At 37.1% G+C, this 27836-nt stretch overlaps 3 protein-coding genes across 6 annotated transcripts; all 3 read left to right on the forward strand.

Moving 5' to 3' along the window:
- The first annotated feature begins 1588 nt into the window (after positions 1 to 1588).
- LOC122317538 (synaptotagmin-4-like) lies at positions 1589 to 8435 on the forward strand. Its single transcript, XM_043134668.1, has 13 exons — positions 1589 to 1947; positions 2078 to 2182; positions 2368 to 2418; positions 2514 to 2634; positions 3635 to 3762; positions 5003 to 5104; positions 5400 to 5474; positions 5568 to 5647; positions 6344 to 6494; positions 6762 to 6992; positions 7366 to 7665; positions 7890 to 8003; positions 8131 to 8435. Exons 1-13 carry the CDS (start codon positions 1843 to 1845, stop codon positions 8275 to 8277), a joined length of 1710 nt encoding a protein of 569 aa, XP_042990602.1. The 5' UTR covers positions 1589 to 1842; the 3' UTR covers positions 8278 to 8435.
- Positions 8436 to 9491: 1056 nt separating this feature from the next.
- Positions 9492 to 11507, forward strand: LOC122316701. Its single transcript, XM_043133429.1, has 2 exons — positions 9492 to 10860; positions 11160 to 11507. The coding sequence occupies exons 1-2, from the start codon at positions 9700 to 9702 to the stop codon at positions 11196 to 11198; spliced, it is 1200 nt and encodes a 399-aa protein (XP_042989363.1). The 5' UTR covers positions 9492 to 9699; the 3' UTR covers positions 11199 to 11507.
- Positions 11508 to 22082: 10575 nt separating this feature from the next.
- LOC122316702 (thiamine-repressible mitochondrial transport protein THI74-like) lies at positions 22083 to 27816 on the forward strand. Of its 4 annotated transcripts, none has more exons than XM_043133431.1 (8): positions 22083 to 22489; positions 22590 to 22757; positions 23274 to 23675; positions 24813 to 25030; positions 25647 to 25717; positions 25813 to 25914; positions 26727 to 26844; positions 26933 to 27462. In XM_043133431.1, the coding sequence occupies exons 2-8, from the start codon at positions 22677 to 22679 to the stop codon at positions 27177 to 27179; spliced, it is 1239 nt and encodes a 412-aa protein (XP_042989365.1). In that variant the 5' UTR covers positions 22083 to 22489; positions 22590 to 22676; the 3' UTR covers positions 27180 to 27462. The 4 variants fall into 4 exon arrangements, with proteins under 4 accessions (XP_042989365.1, XP_042989366.1, XP_042989364.1 ...); XM_043133432.1 differs by having other exon boundaries at positions 22594 to 22757; XM_043133433.1 differs by adding an exon at positions 27469 to 27816 and having other exon boundaries at positions 22088 to 22757; positions 26933 to 27068.
- Positions 27817 to 27836: the final 20 nt, after the last annotated feature.

A 27836-nucleotide genomic window follows, 5' to 3' on the forward strand; every position in this document is an offset into this window, starting at 1 on the left:
ATAAAACAGTTATTTTATATTAAAAATAAGTATCACAAGTAATTGCATTAGTAAAATGCACAAAGGGTACTAAAAAATATCTGCACAAAAATTTTTTATTGTAAGAAAATATATAAAGATATTATCTCTACCAAGTTTTAGAATATTCTCCATTTAAAAGACCAAAGTTTTGGTAAAAACATTCCAACTCAAAATTCTTATTTCAATTCAAAATTTTCATTTTATCATTACAAATTTTTTAAATTTTTATACAAAATATAATAAACAGTTCAACTTTTTCAAATTTTAAAATAATAATAATACTTAAAATAATATTTTAAACTTTTATTCCAACTCAAAATTCTCATCTTATTTATCAAATTTGCCCTTAATATTTGGTATATATGTCTAATTATAACATGTATAAATGATGTTCTTCGCCCTTAATTTTATTTGAATGATGTTAAACATTTAAATAAATATAATTTAAAAATATAACAAAATAAAAGATAATGAGTAGTGTGATTACTCAGTAAAATAAATAATACTGAACCCCACGAGGCATTATTTACGCTTTGGTAAAACGGCTGGCTAAAAAAATATAAATAAAGATTAAGATGGCAAGTGCTGGTTGGAACACGTGGAACTAAATGTTGGGCCTCCGTGCAAAGAAACCATAGGGTACGTCCAGATGGCATTGCAAGTACTGGTCAATTGCCGGCAGGCGAGACAATAATTCATATCACACATACGTGACAAATAGTAATTCGTAATTATGATTTTAGAAAAATTTATTTATTATAATTATTTTTTCAACATCTTTTTTTTTGACGTGGCATTAAGTGTATGTTTAGTATTGTAGTTGGAATATAATTTATATTTTTAAGGTTTATAATTTATAACTTAAATAAAATTTTATATTTTAAAAATTATATACTGTTTGATAAACATGTATTTAAAGAATTTTTATAATTAGTTATATTAATTTTTTAAAAATAAATAATTATTTGTAAGAACTTTTCGATAAAAGTTTTAATTTGATGTTTTTAAAAAAATAGACTTTTAGTTTTTTAATGTGATTAAAATACTTTTTATAAATTTATCAAATATATCATTTAAAAAAAAAGCTTTTAAATAGTAAGAAGTATTTTTTAAACTTTCAAACTTAATCTGCTCTAAAAAATAGACCAAAAGCATAATAAATAATTTTTAATTATTTAATACAACATCATGAAATAATAATAATAAAAGAGATAATGAGTAATATTATTCAATAAGATCTGTGAAATATAATGTCAAGAACCATATCTATGATTTAGAATTTTAAAGGACTAAAATTCAAAACGTGCAAAGTCGGCATTTCGAGTAGCATGATGGCTTGATTCGACCCACAAAAATAATCAAAGTTTAGCCGGCAAGCCAAGCGACGAATTAGTCGTAGGTCTCATGATTAATTGATTGATGCAATGGATGCCTAAAAGGAAAAGGAGATATATTCTACCTTAAGTTTCCCGAACTATAATGGGAGACCAAAAAAATAAAATTGTCATCATTTTAAATAACGTGACAAATGAACCCCGACCGTAAGTGGCATACCTGCAAAGCAAGCGAAAGAAAAGAATATATTATTCCAGACTTAATAGATGATATAAAGAAATCCAATAATTAATATTCTAATAATCAATTAATTATGAAACTCTCTCTGTCATATCGCCTAAGGAGCTCTGTTTTTATCAGAATGGCCAACCTGAGGCTGACTGTATCACTGAAATTCATGTTTCAGCTACAGATCGTCCCCGAGATCGAATATAACTTATGACTTTCTTGTATTTTTCAGTGTGGTATCTCTAAGGTTTGCAGAAGATGACTTTCTATGCTGGTTTGTTTATGGGCATTGTCCTCGGCGTTGGATTGATAGTCTCTTTCGCTCGTTATGAAAAAACCCGATCCAAGCGTCGTTCCGATCTGGTATTCAATCCGTATTCCTTGTCATCTATTCAATCCCATTTGTAACACTCGTGTTATTTCGTCTTATCCTTCAGATATTGCTCTTAACTTCTCCTATTCTGATCCTTGTCGATGTTATATGTGTCGTTAGGCAAAGACGGTGGCAGCATTCGCAAGAATGACGGTCCAAGACTCGAGAAAGATTTTTCCGGCTGAGTTTTATCCAACTTGGGTCGTATTTTCGCAGCGACAGAAGTTATGTTTAACCTACAAGCTAGATAATTTTCTCTGTCGTCCCCTTCTAACAATATGAATATATGCATGCACTTGCCATGTATGTATGAATGTACGCTGCGTTCGTGCAAGCATATGTATACATATGTGTGTATATGACGACACTCTCGATCTGTGCGCTCACACTGATGTCTTTGTTATTTGCAGTTAACTTGGCTTAATCTCCAACTTGACAAGATTTGGCCATTTGTTGATGAGGTAACTTTTTTTTTCTCTTTGTATAAATTTCACCGGAACAGTGCTGAATATTTGTTGGGTTTGATGTGGTAATCGTGCGAAGTTGTTAAATTTAGGCAGCATCAGAGCTGATAAGAAACAATGTGGAGCCAATTCTTGAGCAATATAGACCAGCGGTCTTAGCTTCCCTCAAGTTCTCCAAGCTAACACTCGGCACTGTGGCTCCTCAATTTACAGGTCGGTTTGACTTTTTACAGCATCAGTTTATGATTAGTAGCTGCTAAATGATTAAGATGGCATTCATCTTATAATAATTTCTAGTTAATGCGTCTATAACACCCAAAATACCATGGTATAATCGTTTCTCCAGTGTGTGATTCTCTGTTATTGTTGCAATTTCCTTTGATATAACCGTCAGAGTTCGCTTGTAACTTCAAGTAAGACTCCTGAAAAGGTTATTCTGGCCGGTAGATGTTTGAAAAACCGAGGGATTTGGGAAAACAACGATCTTTTTTCCCCTTTGTGGAATTTAAAATTTTCAAAGCAAACATTCTGTTTTCTCTCGCATAGATGTCAAGAAATAAGAAACCTGTATGTCAGATCAAAATATTCAGGTGCCAAATTTGTTATGCTGCTTTATTGATTCAAAAACTCAAATATTTTGTAAAAGCTAATTTATAATTGAAAGGAGGAATTTAGTTATCTTAGAGAGAAGTAATAAATAAAAAATTTCCTTATTCAAGCCTTTAGTCACACTTCAATGCAGATCCAAAACAATAGTGAGATCTGCTATTGGCAATAAGTTGAAGTTGTGGCATACATGACGATAAACAGGAGCAAGTATAAACCCTGACCTGACATTCACTAGTTTCGGATGAAGAATGAAGAGTGTTCTGCCCAGAAAGCACCCACTCCTATCAAAAGGAAAAGTGTGATTTTACAAAACTAGCAAGTCACAAGCAAGAAAAGGCCATTTCTAGTTTATTAATAGAGCCCTAATGCGTGCCCCTCAATCAAACTGAAGTGTCTCCTTGTGACAACAGGTCTGAGAAACGATTTTTGTTGAAGTCATTCCGCGTCTTCTTAAGCCTTTTCAACTTGGTACTTATTTAAACATAGGGTTTCCAATCGCTTCTTCCATCCAGACGTGAAAGTGATAAATTCTGGGAGAATATGCTGTTTTTATTCATTCAACAGATTTGTGATAACACTCACCTGAGTTCTTGATGTTCTATAGGAGTTTCCGTTATTGAAAGTGAAAGTGATAGTCACGGAGTCACTTTGGAGTTGGAGATGCAGTGGGATGGTAACCCAAATATTACACTTGATATAAAAACCAGAGTTGGTGTTGCACTGCCTGTCCAGGTTAGCCTTAGCTTACTGCTCATGCTCCATAGCCATCTTGCTTATGCTCAGTAACCACATGCTTATTTCTGACGTTTCTGATTGGTGTGAAATTATAAGATTTGACTTCTCCCCTTTAATGACATTTGGAAAGCCATATGCATCCCTTTAATCCATAGAGATTCATTAATTACCTTTGTTAAATTTAGTTATGAATTAAATATACATTGTTTTGAGTGTTTTGTTTCAAGGCATAATATGAGCATTTGAATACTGAACCAATAGTTTTTATGCTTATTCTGTCAACCTGTGCTTCTTGTTATTATCAAGATTAATCTATTAAAGAAGGATGGAACTTGAAGGATTGATTCTTATTCTGCCCAAGTAAGGGATGATGCATGGTTTCCATCCTGGGTGTAAGAATCTAACACTCCATTTGTGGCTTTGACAGCCTGTTAATACTGATTATAAGCTTCACAATCGATTTTTACCTTTCCCAACATCTTTATAGTAAATGTTGGCATGCAACTGATCTACTGGCCTGAGACAGCTGCATTATATCGACATTCCCATAGAAATTTTATACTGACTTTTTGGTGATTTTGAATTTCTTTAAGGCACAGCATTTACTTTGAATTAACCTCCAGTATATACGTATTACCATGAATCAGCTTCCATGTGAACAATAGTTCTGGATAGACTCTCTCTCTCTGCGCATGAAATGCACAGATATTTGGTTAGGATAATTTATATCCTTATTCTCTGCAAATGGATATCATTGGTAACATTTAATCCTTTTTGGCAAATTCAGGTGCGTGCTATTTAAATATTGATGCAAATGGTCTACAGTCTAAGCTACAAATAAGTAGCATTATTTTTTCTGTAGAATGGCATCTATTTCATGTTATACTAATATCTTATGCAGTCTAATGCTCTGTCTTCCGTATGAGAATAATACACCATTAGTCATGCAGTTTGGAGCCTTGAACTTAAAATGTCAAATTACATACATTTCCTCCTAACACCTTTTGTCAAAATTTATTCTTTTGGAGAGTGAAGTTTTTCAATTACTATTTGCATTTTGGTTTTGCACTTGTTATGGTTAGCGAGAATATGTATGTATTCTTTAAGTTTAATATACAAAAAAATTGCACTTGTCATGAAATAAAAAAAAAAAAAAAAAAAGCTTTCTGAGGTATTGTGCTTTTGCCTTAATACGTCCCTCGTCATTGTTGTTATCTGTTCTAACTTGTTCATACAGGTAAAAAATATTGGATTCACTGGGGTTTTCGGGTTAATCTTCAAACCGCTTGTTGATGAGTTTCCTTGTTTTGGAGCTGTTAGTTATTCACTGAGAGAAAAGGTGAACTGTTATTATCTCTCTTATACTCAACAATCTTATGCTTATATTAACAACCAGAAGGCAAGAAAATTTAGGGAAGGCCAGATTAATATTTAAGTGATCCTTCCATGTGCATGCATTTAGATAGAATTTACTTTTTTATACAGGGACATATTTCTAGAAACATATATTTCTAGAAACATACATCCATACATAATATTCTACATAAAAAATTTAGCACATAGAGATATATAAGTATACAAACATGGGATGCCCTTAAATTTCATATCCTAACTTTTCTTTCTTCTCGCTACAGAAAAAGCTGGATTTTACTCTTAAAATTGTTGGTGGTGATGTATCAACAATCCCAGGGATTTCTGATGCTATTGAGGTTTGAGTAAGCTCGTCTTCTGGTATTTCTGTTATTTCTACCACTTTTGTAATGAGTGGGGAATTTCAAGTGTTAAATTATAATGTCATTCAGGAAACAATACGGGATGCTGTTGAAGATTCTATCACATGGCCGGTTCGGAAAATAGTACCCATATTGCCTGGGGATTATAGGTATGCTAGCTTTAAGTGACCTATATATCCCTTTCCCCTCTCAGAAAAAATCCGATTACTTGATAAAGGCTTGTGCTGGGGTATTTAGTTGAGATTAGCTTTGGTTGATCTCGTCTAAATTAGATTTGCCTTGCAGTTGAAGATCTGGTTGCCACACTCCTAGGCTTACATGCGTAATTCTGTAACAGGGTTTTTAATTTGGTGAACCCCATTATGGTCCTGCAGCAATTAATAATATATAATATTAAGAATAATTTTTTTTATTTGGAAAATAGATTATATATATATCTAATCTCTATTGGTGGTAGAACCCCATGGTATGCATAGTTCTATGTATATTGATGCAAAGTTTTTATGTGAGACAAATGAGCAATTTGATTCAGTCGTTTGGATTGCATTTTTCTATGAAGTCTGTAATTCAAACCACCCAACTCATTTTAAAGGATAGCTGCCTTGGATGCAAACTGATCACTGATCAGATCAATTTTTGTCACTGAAGGTGTTCATCTTCGTACATACTTTACAGGATGGTCCATCCATGCATATTTATAGTGGATACACTTGAGCCACTGCCGAGCCACAATTTTTCTTTGCTGAAAAGAATCCTTTGTGTTCATACTAACATGCTCAAAAACCAAGGCACATTTTATTTTTTCTATTTTCTGATGAATCATCTTTGATTTTGTTTTATCTTAGCAACCTAGAGTTGAAGCCTGCTGGAACATTACAAGTGAAGCTAGTGCAAGCAAAGGACTTGACAAATAAAGATGTCATTGGGAAATCCGATCCTTATGTGGTCTTATTCATACGCCCATTACGTGACAAAATGAAAACCAGCAAAATAATTGTAAGGTTCTGCGTGGCCACTGAAAATTCTCATTTGAGTTTTAAGATTAAATATTAAAATATTATTATTGTATTGGGATTTGAAAAAGTTAAGAAAAAGTTAAATTATTATTATATTTTATATGGAGATTTGAGAAGTTGTAATGATGAGATGAGAATTTTATGTTTGAGATGAAAATTTTTTGTAGACAACTCACTCATCTTATTCATGAACCTTTTCTGCCCACCTTTGATGCAGTTAAACTTCAGCTATTTGTTTTATTTTCAGAATAATCAATTGAATCCAGTCTGGAACGAGCACTTTGAGTTCATTGTTGAGGATGAATCAACACAACACTTGACTGTAAGAGTTTTTGATGATGAAGGGATTCAGGCTTCCGAACTCCTTGGTTGTGCTCAAGTGCGACTGAAGGACCTTCGGCCTGGTAAAGTGAAGGATGTGTGGTTGCCACTGGTGAAGGATTTGGAGGTTCAAAGAGACACTAAACATAGGGGCCAGGTGAAAATTCTATACGATTGTAGTAATTGGGAGAATTTGAGAAAATAGATATTTCATCCTTTTCATAGCTAAGAGGAGATATCGTATTAGCTTTATAATCTAGGATATTTGATCCCAAGATATAAGGTATTCTTTAATCAACTTGAGCATAAAAAAATTGGCATGAAAATATCAGAAGAGTCAAATATTAAAAAATTGAATTTCTTGGAGTGGCCAACCAAAAAAGTGAGAGGAAGATTGCCATAACATTTCCCATGTACAGTGGCTACTCCTTATAGTTCTTATCTTTATATAAACCTCATTTCACTTCTCCAATTCAACAAGTTAACTAATGATTATTTAGTATCTGTCTATTACATTTTATTCGCCTCAGGTGCACTTGGAACTCTTTTACTGTCCATTTGGCATGGAAAGTATCTTTAAAAACCCTTTTGACCCTGAAAGCTCCTTGACCTATTTGGAGAAGAAGGCTCTTAAGAGGGGAGCTGATGAAACAGAGGTTGGCGATCTTGGAAAAACTGCAGCGCAGAAGAAGAGCAATGTCATTGTGAGAGGAGTGTTGTCTGTGACAGTAGTAGCTGCTGAAGACTTGCCAATTGTGGATTTAATGGGAAAGGCAGACCCCTTTGTCGTCCTCATTATGAAAAAATCTGAAACAAAAGCCAAGACTCGGGTGAGATTCAGATTCTCAATCACAATAATCATCCATTTCTTTCGGGCTTTGTTTCCTTTTTCACGAGAATAGCATTCATCTAAACTCTTCATTTCTGGGCTACTAGTTCACCTTTGTACTGGAGGTACCAAGTCCCTTCCGTACGAGCCATCTACTATATTGTCAGATACTAATTGCTATACATGGATACTTCGATTAAAATACTTGAACATTATTCTTGTCAGGTTCTAAACAACAACTTAAATCCAGTCTGGAATCAAACATTTGACTTTCTTGTGGAGGACGCGTTACATGATATGTTAATTGCGGAAGTTTGGGACCACGACACTTTTGGGAAGGTAACTTTTCTGATATAAATTTCATCATATTCTCTGTGTTTGATGACAGCAAGCTTGGTATGAATTTGTGACCTGATTGACCACATAAACTACTTGCATTCTTATGTTAACTCTACTAATCTTACAGGAGAAAATAGGAAGAGTCATCATGACACTCACTAGGGTCATATTAGAAGGGGAGTTCCAGGATAGTTTTCCCCTAGAAGGTGCTAAATCAGGAAAGCTTAATTTACATCTCAAGTGGACACCAGATAATATACTCCGGGATTCTTAATCCATGTAATATCGCAGGCGTCTGATTTGGCTTGAAATTACAATGCGTTTTCTTCCTTTATCCATACAAAATGGCCCTGTGTTTTTTTTTTTTGGTTTTTTGTGTAAAACTGTAAAGAAATCCAAAGCAAACATATAAGATTTTCAGTCAGTTTGTAACTTTGTAGCAGTCATGTTCTTGACGAGGCCATTTGCATCACTCACGCCTACAGGATTCAGAAGGGCTTGCAACCAAAGTTTTGAATACTGTATCAGATGATGTACTGGTCAAAACACTGAAATAAAATATTTCAATACCGGTACCATTTCAGGATAATCAATATATAAATAAATTATATGTATAAATTATATTTCAAAATAATAGTCCATATATAAATACATATATATATATATAAATTATAAATAATCTAGTTTAAATTGGAAGTCAAAAAATGAGTTTACAGTTTAAAAAAATGAAAAAAAAAAATAAAGGCCGAAATATTTACCGGTACGAAATATGTATAATACTTATACCGAACCAATGACATGTACGATATATACTGACCAATACGGTACGGCATTTAAAATAGTGCTCGTAACAGTTACATGGAAGATCTCGCTTTTTGTTTTTAGTGGGTTGGTGTTAAACGCCTAACCATTTATCTAAAAGTCTTATAATAGTTAGATGCTAATTTAGTTAAACAATTAACCTTTAGGATCATAACAATCGGAAAGATCCAGCTTAAAATCGAACAATCTTGTTTCTTGATTGTTTTAACGAAACCGAAGACTACAGCAGACGTCCAGAACCGATCAGTCTGTAAAATCACTGAAAATTTGCTGAGCAATTTAGAACTAAGATGCAAATATTCATGGATTCTGACATCCACAAATACTTAATTTTTCCCTCTAGGATCTGTGAATAGAGGCTTCAATGTTAGAACCACTTAAATCCAGCATCTCATTTATCTTCTGCCATTTTCCCTTGTTCGATCATGTTTGGGTCTGTTGTCTCTTCCATCGGCATCGACTGGAATTATCCGACCAATTCTCGAGTGTCAGTCCAATATCTGACATTAAATAACATAATAGTTAATAAAAACGTCGTTGTATTCAAACTTAAATTATTTAATTTTTATATAATTAACGTAGCATAATATAATGTCATTTCTTCATATTGTCTATCTCATTATGTCCCTTGCACCAGCCAACACATCAAATTTTCATCCCACTCCTTGGGAGACAATCAGGGTGCTTTCTCCTTCGCGGGGAACAGTTGTCTATGTGCGAGGCAAGAAATAAACGTATCCGTGGATATGTTGAACGGTTGGTTGGTTCGTCCTACCTTTTGGACCGGTTGTTAGGTTTCCCCCTGTCCTTCCCAGCGTCTCACTTTTCTCTCTCTCTCACAAGCAAATTCACTGAGCTTCGACTCTAAGCAGCCATGGATTTGGAGGTTGATCAGGAACAAGAAAACCAACGTTTTTTAACACTACTCGAAGCGCTAAAGAAGGTCTCCAAAGATCTACGAAGCAACCCCATTTCACTATCAAACAACGAGTCAGAAACCACCGTTGAAGTTCTTTCGAAGCTCGAAACCGAGGCCGCCACGGCCTTTTCCATGGACCCAAAGCTTCTCAACCTCTCTCGTTTGCTCTGCAGCCTCAAGACCTTACTCGAAAGGCTGGAGCAATCTCAGAGCTATAGCCTCAAATCCATCCTTTGCTGCCAAATTACAAAATACAAGATTTCCCAGGTTGCATTTACCACCGAGGCTGAGATTCAAGCATTTCTTGACCGCGAAAGTATTCAAATTCTTGCAAGAACGTTGACAGCATCGGCGGACGAGGACAAGAAAGGTAAGGTCTTGATCGAGTTAAAAAATCGAGTGTGCCAAGGTTTCGATAGAGATTTTCAAGATTTGGTTTTGAGAGCGAAGGTATTTTCGATTCTTGAATCTATACTTTGCGACTCGACGTGTTCGCAGCGGCTTCGCGAGCAAGCGGCCCTCGCTGTAGATGCTTTAGTTAGATTCAACAAGAATGTATTTGTGGGATTGGTGTTTATGGGTCCTACTATTGGAGCCTTGATCTCGATGGGTTCGCGTTCCTCGATTCAAGTTCTTTGCTCGCTGATCAGATTTATCAGATCTCCATTAATAGATGAAATGGAATCGAACTGTGAAGTCCCGAGAATTGTGAACCTCCTGAGATCAGAAGATTTGTCTATTAGAGCTGCGGCCTTGGACTGCATTCTTGAACTTGCTTATTTTGGGAGGGACGAAGTCATTACAGTAATGCTTGGAGAAGATTTGGTCAGGAAACTGATGGAGGTGCAAAGATTTGAACTTGGAACTAGTAGTGTACTTAAGAAAGAGTACGGAGGAATTTGTGTGGAAACAGAGTCGGAAACGAGGGTAGAGAATAAAGAGAGCGAACATATTGAGAACTATCCATTTGAAGGCTGTGTTACAAGGTTTGCAGTGCAGGTGGAAGTAGGGCATGGGTTGAATAAAATAGAGAAGACAGAAGTAAAACTAGAAATACTGAGAAGAGTCAGAGAGGCCTCTGTTTCTGAGGCAGAGTCAGCCACCGTCGAGATGGAGGTATTATGGGGTTCTTGGCCTTGAAAACATTATTCTTTTGTCTGTCAATTTCAATTTCAGGCTTAGTTTAGTAGAGAGGAAGTACAGGCTAGGTCACTATTATTCATGACCTTCACTTCCAACGATGAGGTCCTGTAACACCTAAAATGGAAAAAAGACGGACCCTATATCTGCAATGCCCCACAACTGATAGCCATAGGCCCATATAGATTTATAATACTCATAAAATGTTTGAAACAAACCAACAAAGACAAAAGCTGAGCATCAGAAGTCAGTGGTAATGGGTATTCTTTTTGTAGGTACTTTGGTTAGAGATATTCGATGGAGGGGACAGGTGATTGCAGACTTGCAGGGGTGGTGCTGTGCTGCAAGTAGGGATGGTTCTGATTTTTTTTTTTCATTCAAAAGCTCAAGTGAAGTAGGGTCATTTTGGCCCTAAAACACAGCTAGGTTTATGGATACTGGATGGAATGCAGATTGTCAGAAAATTGCCCTTATCCCAAAAATAGAATAGTCATAATATCGAGTTTGTAATATCTCATACTGTCAAAGATTGCGTTTGTAATATCTCATAATATTCCGACCTAACCCACATCCCACATTTCTTTCTTAATTAGAAGATCTCTCTCCCCTTGTTTATTAACTAATAATTATATAAAATGCAAAAATTTTAGGCTTCCGTGAGGAAAAAGAGCATAGAGATTTCTCCTAATCCTGTCCGAATCAGATTTATAATGTTGCAATGATATTTAATAGAACTTTCAGATAGTGTAGATTATAATTCTGAATGTACCTTACACGGTCGATCTTCCTTTGAATTTGATGTTAAAGAGGTTCCTGCTTGTGTATTGTTGTGTGAAAATTTTCTAAGGGTGTTATATTACATCATCCTTGTGTTAAAAAAAAAAAAAAGCTATAGATTTTTTCAATATTTAATCTTATTAGTATTAATTAGGTCAAAGCAACGTACAAAGCACGTTTGTCTAGTTAGATCAAACATGATTTTCATAATATTATTTTGTAATTTTTAAATTGTAAAATTTAAATAATATACTTTCTTGATATTAATAATTATTTTTACATTTAAATTACACTCTAGTTTAAATTATTTTATTGTTAGAGATTTTTGATTATTTTATTTTATTAATATTTAATTTTAATGTTTTTATTTTATTTTTCTTGATTTTTATTGTGTCTTTTTACCATGTTGAATTTTTAATTTTGGGTGGGTTTTGTTCTAGTGGGTTTTTTTTTTCTTTGGGCCAAATTCCTTCAGTTTTCAGGGCCAGCCCGTGTGCCTTAAGCTCAGTCCCCTTTCTCCTCCAAAACGACGCCGTTTGCTGTCTAGCCCTTAGGGCTCTTCTTCTTCTTCTTCTTCGCTGCCTCTTCTTCTTCTTCTTCTTCTTCTTCCTCTATTTTCTTTTATTCTCTCTGCGGTTTCAACTTCCCAGTCTGCGTCCTTCAAGCAGCCATCGAAGTCCAAAGCTTATGGGGTCGTTCAACTTCAAGACCATGTCGACAGGCTCGGCGGTCGCCGTGGCCTCCATGGTCACTCCGTTCGTACCATCCCGTGGCTCCCACAACGTCAGCAAATCTAGTATCGGCGCTTGGCTCATCCTTCGCCCAGAGGACAGCGCCTGGAACCAGTGGGGCAGTGTCACAACCCCAGGAGATTTGCCCGGGACCACACCTCGGCACGACCCATTGAGGGTCAGGACAGTCACATGGCTAGTCTGCTTGCATGCCTTGGCTCAAACCATGACACGTAGCGGGCGAGCATGGAGGCTACTGACCGCGCGCAGACCATGCGTGCAAGCTTGCGCGTGCCCTTGAGCGTGCATCTGCGCGCATGCATGCGTGCCCCCACACCACCTAGCGTCCATGGCCATTATCTTGTTATTTTATTTTATTTATTTAATTTGTTTTATTTATTTATTTTCTAGGGACCTATTGGGGGTTTTCAATTTGTTTTTCTTATAAATAGGACCTCCTTCATTTGCTTTAAGATCTTTTGGCAAACTCCTAGAGGGAAGACTATTGTTTGAGAGATCATAAACTGGTGCCTTTGCACTTAGGCTTTTTGGGTGCAATTCGTGAATTCCAAAGAGAGAATCACACTTTGCAATTCTTTGAATAAGTGTGATTCATCTATCTTGTTTTTGCAACTTGGTGCAATTCGTGAATCCAAGTTGTGTTTATCAATATATGAGGTTTATTCATTACTTGTGTAATCCGTGAATCAAGTAGTGATTAATCCTTGTTTATGTTTTTGGTTCATTCAAGTTTATTAGTATTTTGCTATTATTCTTGAGCGTTCTTCATTGTTCTTGAGTGTTCTTCATTTTGCACTTGAGTGTTCTTCATTGTTCATGCATGTTCTTCATTGTGTTCATGCGTGTTCATCATTGTTCTTGAGGAGTTCATATCATATTTTGCTCATCCAATCCATCCAAGTCTCAAAATCGCCCACCACTTGTGTTTGTCAACTTTCCATAGTTGATTGCTTCATCCATTTTGCCCTAGCCGCCCCCTACATCTTCCAATTAAGATTCCTATCATTTAGGAATCCTAATTGATCCCTAAAATCACTCCCATAATCAGCCATTCATATCTCCATCATATCCCAAGATTTTAGGAAGGTCATCTCCAAGATTCAAGGAAGTTTGACTTCCAAGATTTTAGGAAACTTCCTAAAATCCCTCCATCACCAAAAATTCGGCCAAACCTAACTTGCCCACTCCACATCACTCATATTCCATCCTAGCCACCCATCTTACATCTTCCAAACCCTAAACAAAACTTCCAAACCCTAAACCATCTTCCAAGTGGCGCCTACACTAGCACACACTTGTGTCGTGCGCCCCTCACCCTTGAACCACACAACCCTTCATCTTCCATCATTCCATACACCCATCTTAGTCTAAACACTTAACCCGACCATCCCCAAGTGGTCATATTGACCACCTTTGCACATGAGTCAAACAAGAGAGGAACCAAGGTTCGGTCATCACAAGGCCACCATTGGCGTGGAGGACTTAGTGTTTTGGATCTAGACCGAGGACCCCAACAGGCAGCCTCGAGGCGTGGCGCGAGCGTGGCTGCTCTGATGCCGTCGGCCGTCGCTTTGAGCTCTTAACCTGCACCGACGCCGCCACCACGCTTGCTACCGATTCAATTAGCTCCAAGAATGGTGGGAAATTCAACATAGACAGAACCTTCAGCGTTAGCAACACCCTAGGGCACACCACCAACAGCAGCTGAAATCTTAGATTCGGGTCAAGATCGTTGCTCACTTGCGGAATGGAAGACTTCAAAGACGAGGTGCTGCAGGAGGTTTTCACAGTGATGAGAAGGGAGAGATGGAATGCGGTGGGATTCAGGGTTTGTGGAATTACACAAATAGCCACAAACGGTAGCTTAACTGCTGTTTAAACGAGAAGAACAAAACTAACGGTAAAAACAATATTTTCTGTTAAAATAAGAAATTCCGTTCGATACACACTTTTTATATATAGAAGATAAAAAAAATGATTAATTTAATTTACAACTCCCCCAACTAACGTTAAAAATGACCGTTTGGCTGATGCTTTGCAACTTTTTACAAGTAATTCACAGATTGCTGTGCTTTTAGTTTTAGCCTTTCATGGCGTTTAGATAGATAGATACCTTGCAAAAATGTAGAAGTTCGGATTGAAACCCGAAGCCGACGGTGTGGCCGTCAGTAATGACAAATAAAAACACTTGAGATTTAGGACATGTTTTTGGCTAACGAGATGAAATAAGTTTTTTTTTAAAAAGAACTTGCGGTAGGCATGCGGTTGGTAAGAACGACAATTTAAGTTTATATATAAAGAATAATAAGTTAATACTTGAGTGAATTTTTTTTTGGATATTATTAAGATGTGTTTAGATGTAAGAAATAATTTTAAATATCATTAACTTTTTAAAAGGAAATTAAAAAAATTGTGAATTTTATTAATAATTAATTGTTGTTACAGTGATAGAATAATAATAATTATTTCGTCAATAAACAATGCTGCATTAAGATGAAAATGTGGGGTCATTTATGAAGAAATAAATTGTATGTATATGAATGGAGAGTATATCTATCCGAACTAAACTATATCAAATGATTCGGAGCTAAATGTGTTACATACTGACGTAAAAGTGAGCTATATACATTTTCCACTATAACTGATGGATTATTCAATCAACACACAAGGTTCATGAAATATTCGAAATCTATCTCGATGTACTCTTAGAATGGACATGATTTATAAGTTAAGAACAAAGCTGTTCAGTTTTTTGTTCAAGCAACACATATGTATTATGTGAGAGAATAAGTGGTCTGGATTAGTGAAAAAACTTTCCTTTTACGTGAAAACTTTCATTCTACATGAAAATTTGCTCTATTAGGGTCTCTCCTAACCTGGGCTACATGGCGGCCATTGATGGCCAGCCTCCCACGGCTAGGCCTCCTCAGTCGTTTGTCGAACTCATCTCGGCAGCGCTACAACCTTTACCAGAGACGGTTATTCCTTTCGTCAACAAAAAACCATGGACAGAGAGTTGTTTTTCTCTTTTTCAATGGAGGAGATTGAAAGAACCGCCGAACCATTTCGGTATTCAATGGTTCTAAAATTTTTGAGGCAGCGACTATCTTTAGATTCCATCAGAGCATTCATCCGAAGTCGTTGGGGCTTGTCCAGCGTTCCTATAGTTTCTGATATGCACCGACCTAGACATGCTTTTATACGTATGGCCAACGAGAATGATTTCAATAAGGCAATGTCAAGAGAGTCATGTGATATAGATGGAGTTCCTTACCGCCCCTTTTCATGGAAGCCGGAATTTGATGAGGACTTTGAACCGCCGACAGTCCGGGTATGGGTGTTTCTGCCGGGTCTTCTAGGGGTGAAAACCGACCTCATCGGCGCGGTTTTTGGGTAAAACCGACGCCGACCGATGAGGTGAGATTCACCGGAGCAACCGACCGTAACCGGTCGATGGGGGGGAGGAAAACCGTCCGTATCTACTCCGGCGGTTCTCTGGCGGTTCTCGGTCGGTTGTCGGTTCCTCTAGCGGCGCTGGTGCTCGGAGAGAGTAGAGAGAGAGAGTTACAGAGGAGAGAGAGAGAGAAGCTGTGAGAATCGGGGGAAGAAGAAGAAGGAGGAAGAAGGAGATCAAAACGACGCCGTTTGGTTTTAAATCCAACGGCGTCGTTCTACTTATTTTTTTTTTCGTTATCATAGATAAAACGGCACCGTTTGCTTTAATACAAACGGCGTCGTTTACATGTGTTTTATCATAACAGAATCAAACGACGTCGTTCCACTTAGTGGAACGGCGTCGTTTTATTTAGGTATAAATTAAAAAAAATATATGTTTATGTTGTCGGCCGGTTTAGCGGTTTGAGCCGGCCTCAAACCGCGACCGAACCGACGAACGTCGGTTTTGCTAAATCGCTGCCGACCGCCGACCGGTTCCTTGGCGGTTTCGGCCGGTTCCGGTCTCCGGCGGCCGGTCTGAGTCGGTCACGGCCGGTTTGCCGGTTTCGTGTACACCCCTAGGGTCTTCCACCAAACTTTTATCATGCATCCATGTTTAAGATGCTCACAGCGCCGATAGGGAGATTTATATGATGTGATAATTTGACAAAATGCGCTACTCGAACTGATGGGGCTAGGGTGTGCTTAGAAATGGATTCTTCCAAAGAACCGATCTCTCATTTCTGGATTGGTCAGCTTGGGATGCCTCGGAGCAGGAAGCAGATGGTTGAGTTTGAGACATTACCCACTTATTGTTCTTCTTGCCATTGTCAAGGACATAACTAGCGCACTTGTAGAAAAGGTAAGGAGCAGATAAACAAAGTCGCATGGTGGAAAATTGTGGGTTATCAAAGGAGATAAAAATGATGTAAAAAAATATCATGATACTGGTAATACTGCCAAGCATGTTCCAGTGAATGTAGAAAAAAGTTTGGTCCTATTTGAAGGTGCAATGATGGAAGACTCAAGGGTAGATGATTTGCAAGAGAATTTGGATGCCGCGGTGGCTGTGGTTGGAGGCGTTACTGCTGATGCCAAACCGAAAGATGGCCTGGACAATATGGAGGTGTCGTGTTCAAGAATGAAAGAGCTGCAGGATTCGGGTATGATGATGACTAATGTGACCAATGGGTCTCAAGATAATGGGCCTAAAAATGGCTTGTCGTTGCCTGGGTAGAGGGAAATGTCATGTGCGGTGCTGGTGTTAGGCGAAGATGAACCGATGAAGGAGCCTATAGTCAATCTGGACCTGGAGGAGAATCGAGCCATCTTGAATCAGAATATGCAAATGGATTTGATAGAGGACCAGGTTGGTATTAATTTAGAAAATGCCAGTAATGTTAACAATGCGGGTGGTGTTGAAAATGCATTGGGGAATGAGTCCCCGGCTGCGTATGAATCTGAAATGGTTTTGATAGAGGGGTAGTTTGGTGTGGTTAATAATGTTGTTTGTGTTGAAAATGAATTGAGAGAAGAATCTCAATCCGATCATGAACCTGAAAGAGATAGGATGTATGAAGATATGAAAAAAGATTATACTATAGATTCGACTGGACCTAACAACAAGGGTGGTATGTTACAAAAAAGGAGCTCTAGTAGGGTGGTTATCCGCCCATCCAAATTTAATTTATGATTAGTCCAATTATTTTTTGGAATATTAGGGGAGTTGACACTTCTCATATGCGTTTAAAAAAACTCATAAAAAAGTTCAAGCTTAATATTTTAGCTTTGGCTGAGCCATTTATGTTGGAGGAGAAAATTCCAAAATTTTTGGAAAGATTTAGTTGTGACTCTTTTGTTACCAATGAAATGCATGGTGGGAAAATATGGTTGATGTGGAACTCTGTCGTCTTTGTTCAGTGGATTGCTGGATCTAACCAATTCTTTTCGGTTAAAGTAGTAGAGAATGGGCATACTTATATTTTGACCATTGTCTATACTAAGTGCAACCAGTTACAACGGAAGTTGCTCTGCGAGGAGTTAGTTGATAATGGCATTGGAGATCTTCCTTGGATTATTTTTGGTGATTTCAATATTATTAGAGATGATTTAGAAAGGAGAGGCGGTCATCCTCAACATTTTGAGGCAATGGAAGATTTCAACCTGTGGATTCAAACTTGCAGCATATTAGACATGGCTTATAAAGCCTCTCGTACGACTTGGTGCAACGGTCAAAGCGGTTTGGCTCACAATTGGGTAAGGTTAGATAGATGTTTTATTGACTCTAACTTTCTTAATCTGTTTCCAAATGTGTTTTACCAAGTTTTGGCTCAAACTACCTCAGCTCATTCCCCTTTGGTGATTCAAACGAGTGAGGATCCTTTCAGGTATGGCTCTAGTCCTTTTCGTTTTCAGCACATGTGGACTGATCATGAGGATTTTCTTCGTATGGTTGGGCGGGTGTGGCAACAAGAGGCATTTGGTTCGGGTCTTCGAAAGCTATCTTATAAAATGAAACAGGTTAAAGTGGCTTAAGGGATTGGAATAATAATGTTTTTGGGAGGACCAATACCATCATAAATGATTTAGAAAATCGCATTGAATGGTTAGAGAATCGTCTTCAAGCCAGCTTTTCCATAGAGGATGATAATGAACTATTGATGGCCAAAATGGAACTTCATACTTGGAATAGTAGAGAGAACATGAGTCTCTCGCACATGGCCAAGAAGACTTGGCTGAATGATGGAGATCAAAATTCAAAATTTTTTCATGCTTATCTAAATGTCAAGAGTCATAATAGGGTGAAGGAAATGAATTTAATGGATGGTACTTTTCAGAATTCCCCTTTCAAAATTCATCAAGCTGTTGTTGATTATTTTACTCAGTTTTTGGGTGTTCGGAGCACTAGAGATTTGCCCTCTTTAAATCATTTGATATCTCGTGTGATCACTAATGCTGATAATCTTGTGTTTTGTAGTCTCCCTTCCATTGAGGAAGTTAAAGAGGCTCTTTTCAGTATTTCCATTGACAGTAGCCCTGGTCCGGATGGTTTTGAGTCTGGTTTTTTTAGGGTTGATTAAGATCTGATTAAAGATGATTTATTGGAAGCCATTTCTGATTTTTTTCAAAACCATTCGATTCCTAGATATTTCATGGCTTCTTATATAGTCTTGATTCCTAAGGTGGATAAACCTAGTGGTTTTGATAAATTTAGACCTATTAGCCTTTGTTCGGTGGTCTATAAGATTTGTGCTAAAATTATGGTGGGTCGTATGACGAATTTGCTTAATAAGATGATTTCGTAGGAGCAAGGGGCTTTTATTTCTGGTCGGAGTATTTTTTAAAATATTAGTCTTACCCAGGAGATGGTACATTCGATTCACAAGAAATCTAATAGGGGTAATGTTTTAGTGAAACTTGACATGTCCAAGGCTTATAATAGGGTTGACTGGAATTTTTTGTTACATGTCTTGAAGGCTTTTGATTTTTCTCCCAATGCTTGTGATCTCTTTAAATCTTGCATATCTATGACTTGGTTTTCGATTATGATGAATGGTACTTCCTTGGATTTTTTTAAAAGTGAATGCGAGTTGAGGCAAGGCGATTCGATCTCGCCCTATTTATTCATTATTATGTAAGAGGTGCTTTCTCGCTTACTAAAGAAGTCTTTTGAGAGTGGTAAAATTGGATAGTTTTCTCAAGCTCGTGGCACTCTCCCTATTTCTCATCTTATGTATGTGGATGATATTGTCATTTTTGCTAATGGTAGTAATAGGTCCATGAGAAATTTGATGAAAGTCTTAAATCTTTATGAATTTTGGTCTGGTCAATTGCTTAGTAAAGAAAAGAGTGCTATTTTTTTCTCTAAAAAAATCACTAATCATAAAAAATCTTCTATTCTTCACACCACTGGTTTTTCTGATGGTCTTTTCCCTTTTAAGTATTTGAGTGTTCCTATTGTGGTGGGGAGACTCAAAGCTATTGATTTTGGTGAGTTGATTGGTAAAATTAATAAGAAAATTGCAGGCTGGAAAATGAAAATGCTCTCTGTTGGTGGTCGGATTATTCTTCTTAGACATGTCCTCTCAAGCATGGCTATTCATCTTATGGCGGTTTTAAATGTCCCCCATATTGTGCTTAGGACTTTGAATAGGCTTATGAGTTCTTTCTTTTGGGGTTTCCTGGAAAAATATCTGTATGCCTATTGAGGAAGGTGGTTTGGGTATTCGTGATTTTGAAGATATGCAAAAGGCTCTTCATATGAAATTTGTTTGGCGTCTTTTTTCAAGTAAGCCTTTATGGGCTGATTTCTTTAGAGCTAAATATATTCGGAACAATCATTTATCTCTTCTGACGCCTACAAAGGACACTCAATTTTGGAAATCCATTGTTTGTTGTATCCCGGATGTATTAACTAATTCTAAAAGGCTAGTGCGTGAAGGGAACATCTCCTTTTGATTTGACAATTGGGATGGGGGGGTCCTCTTAATACCCAGTATCCAGTTATTGAGCAGCCTCTACTAAAAATTAAAGGTTGTCGTATTGATAATGGTTGTGATATCCCTTTATTGGAGAGGCTTATGGGTTATCAAAAAACTTCTGAATTGTGTCAGTTCCTGACTAGGAGGAAGGATGGACATGATGTCTTAATTTGGTTGAAGGATAGTGATGGCAAATTTTCGACCATTAGTGCTTGGGACTGTATCCGAGTGAGAGCTTCTCCTTTACCTTGGGCGCAGTGGATTTGGCACAACTCTCTTCCTAAGAAAATATCCATTATGGTGTGGAAGGCTTACAACAATTGTTTGAGTGTTGATGAGAAAATCAGGTCAGTTGGTATTCCTCTAGTTTCTAAGTGCGATTGTTGCCTTGTGGGTCACATTGAGGGGTTGAACCATGTGCTTTGCACTAGTGATTTCGCTAGACGTATTTGGTGTATGGCTACCACTCAAGTTGGTGTGCAAATGGGTGTTTTCCGGACTTGGAATGGACAGATTAACTTTTCGTTTCGTTGTGTAGGTAAGTCTTCTCAACTCTGCATTATTTTTGATATTCTTCCTTCTGTTATTTCTTGGCAACTCTGGAATAGGCGATGCAAAGCTCGGTATGATAATAAGGCGGAGTCAGTTGCTTCAGTTTGGCAGGCTATTAAATATTGGATTCGTAAGCTCATGAACTTGAATATGAAAGTCTCTTATGTTTCTAATAAAGATGTTGCTATTTTGAACAGATTGGATATTCCTTCTGTTTATCCTAAGCCTAAGATTGTTCATGCGGTGAGGTGGTCAAAACGCCTGCAAGGTTGGGTGAAACTGAACACTGATGGTAGTAGCTTGGGAAATCCTGGGCCGGCGGGTGCTGGGGGTATTATTCGTGATAGCTCTGGTAGGCTTCAGGCGGCTTTCTCTGTTTTTCTAGGCTAGGGTTCTAATAATTTTGCTGAAATGAGAAGTTTGTTGAGGGGGTTAGGAGGTGTTCTCAGTTAGGTTTTCCTCATGTTCAGATTGAGACGGACTCTCAGCTTCTAGTTAATTGGATTACTAAAGGTGAGTGTAGTATTTGGTACCTTGAGGATTTTTGGGATGAATTATTTGCTTATTTTGCTTGCATGGAGTATCGTGTGAAACATGTTTATCGTGATGGTAATGTTGTGACGGATTTTCTAGCCAAAAGAAGCTCTAAGGGTGTTGATTCGGATTGGTATACTGATAACGATCACATGCCGAGCCAGTTACGAGGTTTTCTTAGAATGGATAGAATTGATCTTCCTTATTTGCACACTTCATAAATTTTGTCCTAGGTTTGTTTGCTTCTCTCATATCTAATAATTTTGTCTTTTATTGTATGTGTGTTGTTTTTGCAGGTTTGGTTTGGTTTTATGTGTTTTCTAGTTGAGTTTTTGTTTCTTATTTTTGGACCCTTTGTAATTTGTTGGTTTTATAGGCTTAGGCCTTTTTTGATGACTGAGATTTGTTTCTTGCTCTTAAAAAAAAAAAGTGGTCTGGATTATAAGAAGTGACGATTCTATTATAAACCACAAAATGAATGATCGATTCTAATAATTAAAATCTATTAGTTTGTCTATGTTGTTACACTTGTGATTGTTACCTATGAAATTTGAAAAAATCTATTTATAAATTTTATTTTTTACTCATCTAATACAATACACGATTTATATGAAAATTTTCATCACTTATATTAAAACATAATTGATATTTTAATTTTTTTAAAGTTATTTATAAGTGTTACATCAAAAAAGGGGACTATTTGTAGTAAAATTTATAAATTTTTGCTAATTAAATGGAATGTTAATGGAACTTTAGTGAAAAATCATTCGTATCATGAGTAGAGTATATGACGTGCATATAGTTTCTTAATTTAGAAAGGAAAGGTGAGTGATGGGCTACATTACAACTTGAAGGTTGAGATTTCACGTAAAGAGCATATTGGTGTTCTTGTTTTCTTTCTGCTTCTGATTCTATAGATCGAGGGGGAGAAGGAAGAGACACGAAAAGAAATTAGAATTTGACGACGCAATGGGAGAGAAATATACTTAACTACTGCAAGGGAATAATTCGAGACGCGCATAGACGCATTGACACTTCCGTTTCATTCTCTTTCCTTTCCTCCCTGTTTCTTTGGTAATTTCTGTTTGCAAAGAATCCCCTCCAACATTCCAATTACCTTCTCTCTCTCTCAAGATCTTATTTTTACATGCTGGTGATCGGTGACGCAACAAAGACAGGCTTAAGGATCTGAGAGGGCCACCGCCACGCAGATCTCTGGCAATTTCTGTCGATTCAGAATCCGGGTCTTGTTTGATTCGCAATGAGTTGGAGATACAGGGCCGGGTTGTTCCTGATAGCGGCTGTTGTTGTTATATGGGTCTCCTCTGCAGAGGTCACCCAGGTCAGCTTCTCTCTCTCTCTCTCTCTCTCTCTCTCTATATATATATATATATATATATGAACTCTGATTTTCTCGTTTTTACCTCTTCTATATTTAGTCGAATTCGGGTGTAATTCCGTTCATGATAATGCATTTATATGTTCCTTATGTTTGTGTTCGATGGATTATTTGTAACTCATTCGCTTGGAAATCTTCCCTGGAACGGTTTGAACGTATTATGCTTCCTGCAGACCTACCAACCCTCTTCTTGGTTGAAGTTGTAAATATTTGTGTATATATCCATACACAAATCGTATTTCTTTTGGCAATTTTCAAGGGTCTTATATAAGGTGGTGTTTCTTGTTTCATTAAGTGTTTGCGTAGGCATTCATGGGTAATTGTAAGTCTATTTATTTTGATGTCTCAAAATGTCTGGCATAATGCTTAGCACTGTACATATTGACGTAACACTGCACATGCTAGCGACTGAGCTATCTTCTTGAGCCAGGTTTCAGCTGATTGATATCTTATTTGCAGGGCATATTTACAGATTATAAGCAGCCATTCGCAATAACATATCTCGGAGCTTCTCTTATGGTAGTCTACCTCCCAATATCATTCCTAAAGGATTGGTTGTGTAATATCCTAAAACGTTGCTCTTCTAAAAGCGGTAGAAATGCAGAAAGCCTAAATGATTTTTCTGCTGGTCTTAGTTCTACTCTAAAATACATTGGAGGCCAGAAAAACTTTGAACTGGAACTTCAGGGGACTTTGACTAGAAAAGATAGTGAAGCAGACCTTTCACTTCGTGCGGAAGCAAGTCCATTGGTCGCTAAACACAAAGATGATGCACACATACTGAAACAAGATGGGGAGCTTACAACCAAAGAAATTGCTACTTATGGATTTTACATAGCTCCAATCTGGTTTGTAACTGAGGTAAGCCTCTTCCTTGGCTGGTTTTTTAAAAATTATATCCTTGGCTTGAATGACTCATAATGAATCTTCTTATCCTAGATCCAATTGCACTTGTAGGTAAATATTTGCAATCGGTTTGTAAGAACCAAAAAAAAAAAAAAAAAAAAAGTTTTTTTCTCTGTATCTATATTGTATTGTACCTCTTAAGAAGTGTGCTTGTGCTACAACCAGTCAGTCCTCTTAATGCACCTAAAGCTCCTCAAATATCACTAATTTGGGTACACAGCTTCTTTTATTTTATGCGTTTTCTTGTTGGGAGTGGGGTTGGGTGCATAAAAACCATTAAAATTTGTGCTGATAACAGGGTGTATAGAATGATTCAAGTCTATCCTTATGCCCTGTAACGCAACTGGTACTATTACATTTCTCTTTATAGAATTAGTTCTAGTATTCATCGGTCCTCAATAGTTGCATGTGTAATTTAGAAATTGTACTTGTGCTTGTGTGTTGGAGGTTTTTCATAACTGCACATGGTGCATGCTCCCCAGTGTGAACTAGTCTGGTGATTTTGGCAGTTCTATAATGTTGTGTATTTTTCTATGCATTGGCTGTTAGGTGCCGAACAGCTTATTGGTTCAACTGGAAACTGTGTTTTGATTGTTTCGTAATGCTTGTTGTTTCTTAGTTGTGAAAAAACTATATGCTGTTTCATAGGTTCTCAAGGTGAAGAGTTTAGGTAGGGATTGTTTAGTACAAAATATGTGCACCATGGCCTTTACCCAAATCAGGTACCCTTGCCTTGTACATGTATATCTGACAAGGAGGTGAGTGCCTCTAAGTTTACGAGCCTACCTACTACTGGACTGTAAAATGGGTGGAGGAGGAGAGGAGGAGGGGGAAGGTCAAGAGGAACTTGGAATATGTCCAAATGCTTATATGTTTGCAGATTTTACTCCAGTAGAGTGTATATTCTTCTGTTACTGGTTGAGATATTTTTGTTCATTAACTTTGCTGTTGCAAATTTTGAAGCATGCATAATTAGTAGCAGTTTTTTCATGGAGAAATTTTCTTTGATTTCATAATGCTATTGAGGATTTAAATTTAGTCTGGAAAGCCCAAAAATACTTTTTGTTGATGTTTTTGTCTGTTTGTTTGCAGTATCTATCAAATGCTGCACTGGCACATACAAGTGTTGCAAGTACAACAGTATTATCATCTACTTCAGGACTTTTTACTCTTTTCATTGGTGTTTTTCTGGGCCAAGATTCTTTAAACCTTGCAAAAGTAGTTGCGGTCTTTGTCAGCATGGCTGGTGTTGTCATGACAACCATGGGAAAAACCTGGGCTAAAGATGACTCACAGATGAATGCTTCTGCGTAAGTCCTAACTTCTTTATCGTTGCATCATATCCAATTTTTCCTTGCATTGTATTTAATGCTTATTTCAATTGTAGATGGGATAAAGGGCTTTATTGATGCTGGCTGGTTGATGGACAATAAACTGTTGGAATTGTGATTATGGTATAATATGTTGTCAAAATAAATGCAGAGATGTCAAGGCCTATTGTTAGTCTAGGGAAGCTGCATGTTTTGCTGGTGGGTTAAGCTTTTATTTCTTTGCTTACGTGTTGGGGTGGGTGGTAGGGGTTAAAGAGTAAGCTTGGCCAAATTCCAAAATACAGCTTTGCTTCTTGTTGTTTGTTGAAAGATAGGCTGTACCCCTTTAGTATAATATGAAATTCAATGGTTAATCTCTATTTTTCTATAGCTTCCTTTTGTTCATGCAAAACTTTTGGTGGAGCTCAGTTGCTGTGCCCTAAAGATTCTCTCATTCTACTTGAAGAATTTGAGAGACAATATCCCAAGCAACTAAGTATATAACTGAATATTATGTAGGTCATTATGCATATATCATTGTATGTACATACATACCCTATCAGCTTGCTCTTTGTAATGCATGTTCTGCGTGTTGACAGTTGATATTTGTTTTCAGCAATGGGAAACGTTCTCTTGTTGGTGATCTTTTTGGCCTTCTCTCAGCTATGTCATATGGTTTATTTACAGGTTCAGAATTGTGTTTGGTACTTAGTTTTAGTATTTATTCCAAATTTATAGTGACCAAAAATTATGTAACGTTCTATTTACCATCAATGCTGCAGTGCTTCTTAAAAAGTTTGCTGGTGAAGAAGGAGAAAGGGTTGATGTGCAGAAGTTGTTTGGCTATATAGGATTATTTACACTTGTAGCACTATGGTGGCTTGGTAAGAGTCTTGATCAGCAGTAATTTTATTATTAATTAGCCTTCAAAATGTTTATAAGGTTCTTTATTTGCCCATCTCTCCTTTTTAAGAGGTAAATTGTTGGGGAGGTCCACCTTCTGAAAAATTGGCAATAATGATAATATATATATTTTTTTATAATTGCAATAATGATAATTTTTTCGCAACGAAAGCTTCAGTAGTAGAAAAGTGAACAAAAAACTGTGGAAGAAATATTACTGTATAGTTAGTAAAGTGCTATTAATGTTTAATACGACCAAATAACTACGCATGCGACTGTTCATGTTTCCTCATTCCATACTAAATACAAACTAGTGCAGTAGTGCTATTAACTGATGGAGGGACAGCGTAGACAGCTCGGACTGTTGGATTCATATGATGGCCCAGGTCTCAAATCCAACCAGTAACTTAAGCTTAAACTTACAGAAATCAAAGATCTACGCACACATTCTACCCCTCACAGTCTTACAAGATGTTTTCCCCCTAGTGGTCGTTATAAATTTTTCTTTCAAAATGTCTGTCAAAGGCTCAAAACCTTCCCCTAACCTCGGTACTGGAACTAAGCTCAGGCTCTATGGCAGCTTTGCCGAGATATGTCTGAATCTTGAGACACTTGCTAGCATTATGTTTTACTTGTGTAGTCTTTTCCTTTTTTCTTCCTAGGGCCAACCTAGCGGCTGAAAAGTGTGCTAGATTTCTTATTTTTCGTTTCTGTGGTGTATTTCATGTGGAGATCCATGTAGAATACTGCCTATTAGTAAATATCTATCCTTTTGAATTTTCTTTTCTTTCAGTTTGGCCATTGACAGCCTTGGGAATTGAACCCAAGTTCACAATCCCTCATTCTGCTACGATGGATGAAGTTGTGCTTGCCAATGGTCTTATTGGAAGTGTCCTCTCTGACTACTTTTGGTATGTAAAAGCTGCTGCTTATGAATCAGTGATCTGGAGCTCACATTTTTTGGTTCTCTTTAAGCTACAATATCTCGTTTCTGCATAGGGCACTCTGTGTTGTATGGACGACTCCACTGGTTGCCACCTTGGGCATGTCACTCACCATCCCTCTTGCTATGTTGGCTGACATGGTAATCCATGGTCGTCACTATTCAGCAGTTTACATTCTTGGCTCAGTTCAGGTAATCTTTGAAATTTTCTTTGAGTTTGTTGTAAAAATTATCATCTGTTGTGTCTTGTTAAATCAATTTGTTGGAAGTTTATTGAAGCTAATTATTATTGGTGTGAATTAGGCGGAAAGTGGTGTTGTTGAGTGGTAGGGCACTGTTTACATTTCTCTTATGGATGTGATCTGATTGCTTCTTTTTTTGTCTATTCTTTTCTGTTTTTTTTTTTTTTTTGGGAAAAAGGAAATGTAGGGTCTCAAACATTTATATTTTCGGTTCTATCGTTTGGTAATTATGAGCAGATCTCTTTACGAACTAGCTGTTGTATTCAGAATACCATCTAGTGACTCATATGGCCAGCTGTGTTTGAAGTTTGATATCTCTTATGTTGCTTTCCTTTGATGGTATATTGCAGGTATTTGCTGGTTTTCTAATAGCTAACCTTTCAGATTGGGTCTCAAGGAAGTTGGGATTGTAGCATTTTGTGATATTCTTGTAGCTTGATCCCAATTCTTTCTCGGGGCCATTCTGTGTTCATTGTTTTGATTGGATTACATATTCATGAATTATTGTGTATTGAGTCCAAAGTTCCTCTCGAGTATATGCATCGCTGGCATATCGGAAAGAGGAAGATGATGAATGTAATTGTAGCATAGTCTATTGATAGTGTAAATGAAGGTTTGTCTTTGTTTGAGATTTGAGTGTTGAGCCCCAAGTGTAATAAAGTTGTCTTTTTTGGTCAAATAAAAGTCTCCTTCGATCATTTTTAGTGGCGTTTCTCAT

Source organism: Carya illinoinensis, chromosome 7 (genome assembly GCF_018687715.1).
Source record: "Carya illinoinensis cultivar Pawnee chromosome 7, C.illinoinensisPawnee_v1, whole genome shotgun sequence".
In the NCBI taxonomy this organism is placed as follows: domain Eukaryota; kingdom Viridiplantae; phylum Streptophyta; class Magnoliopsida; order Fagales; family Juglandaceae; genus Carya; species Carya illinoinensis.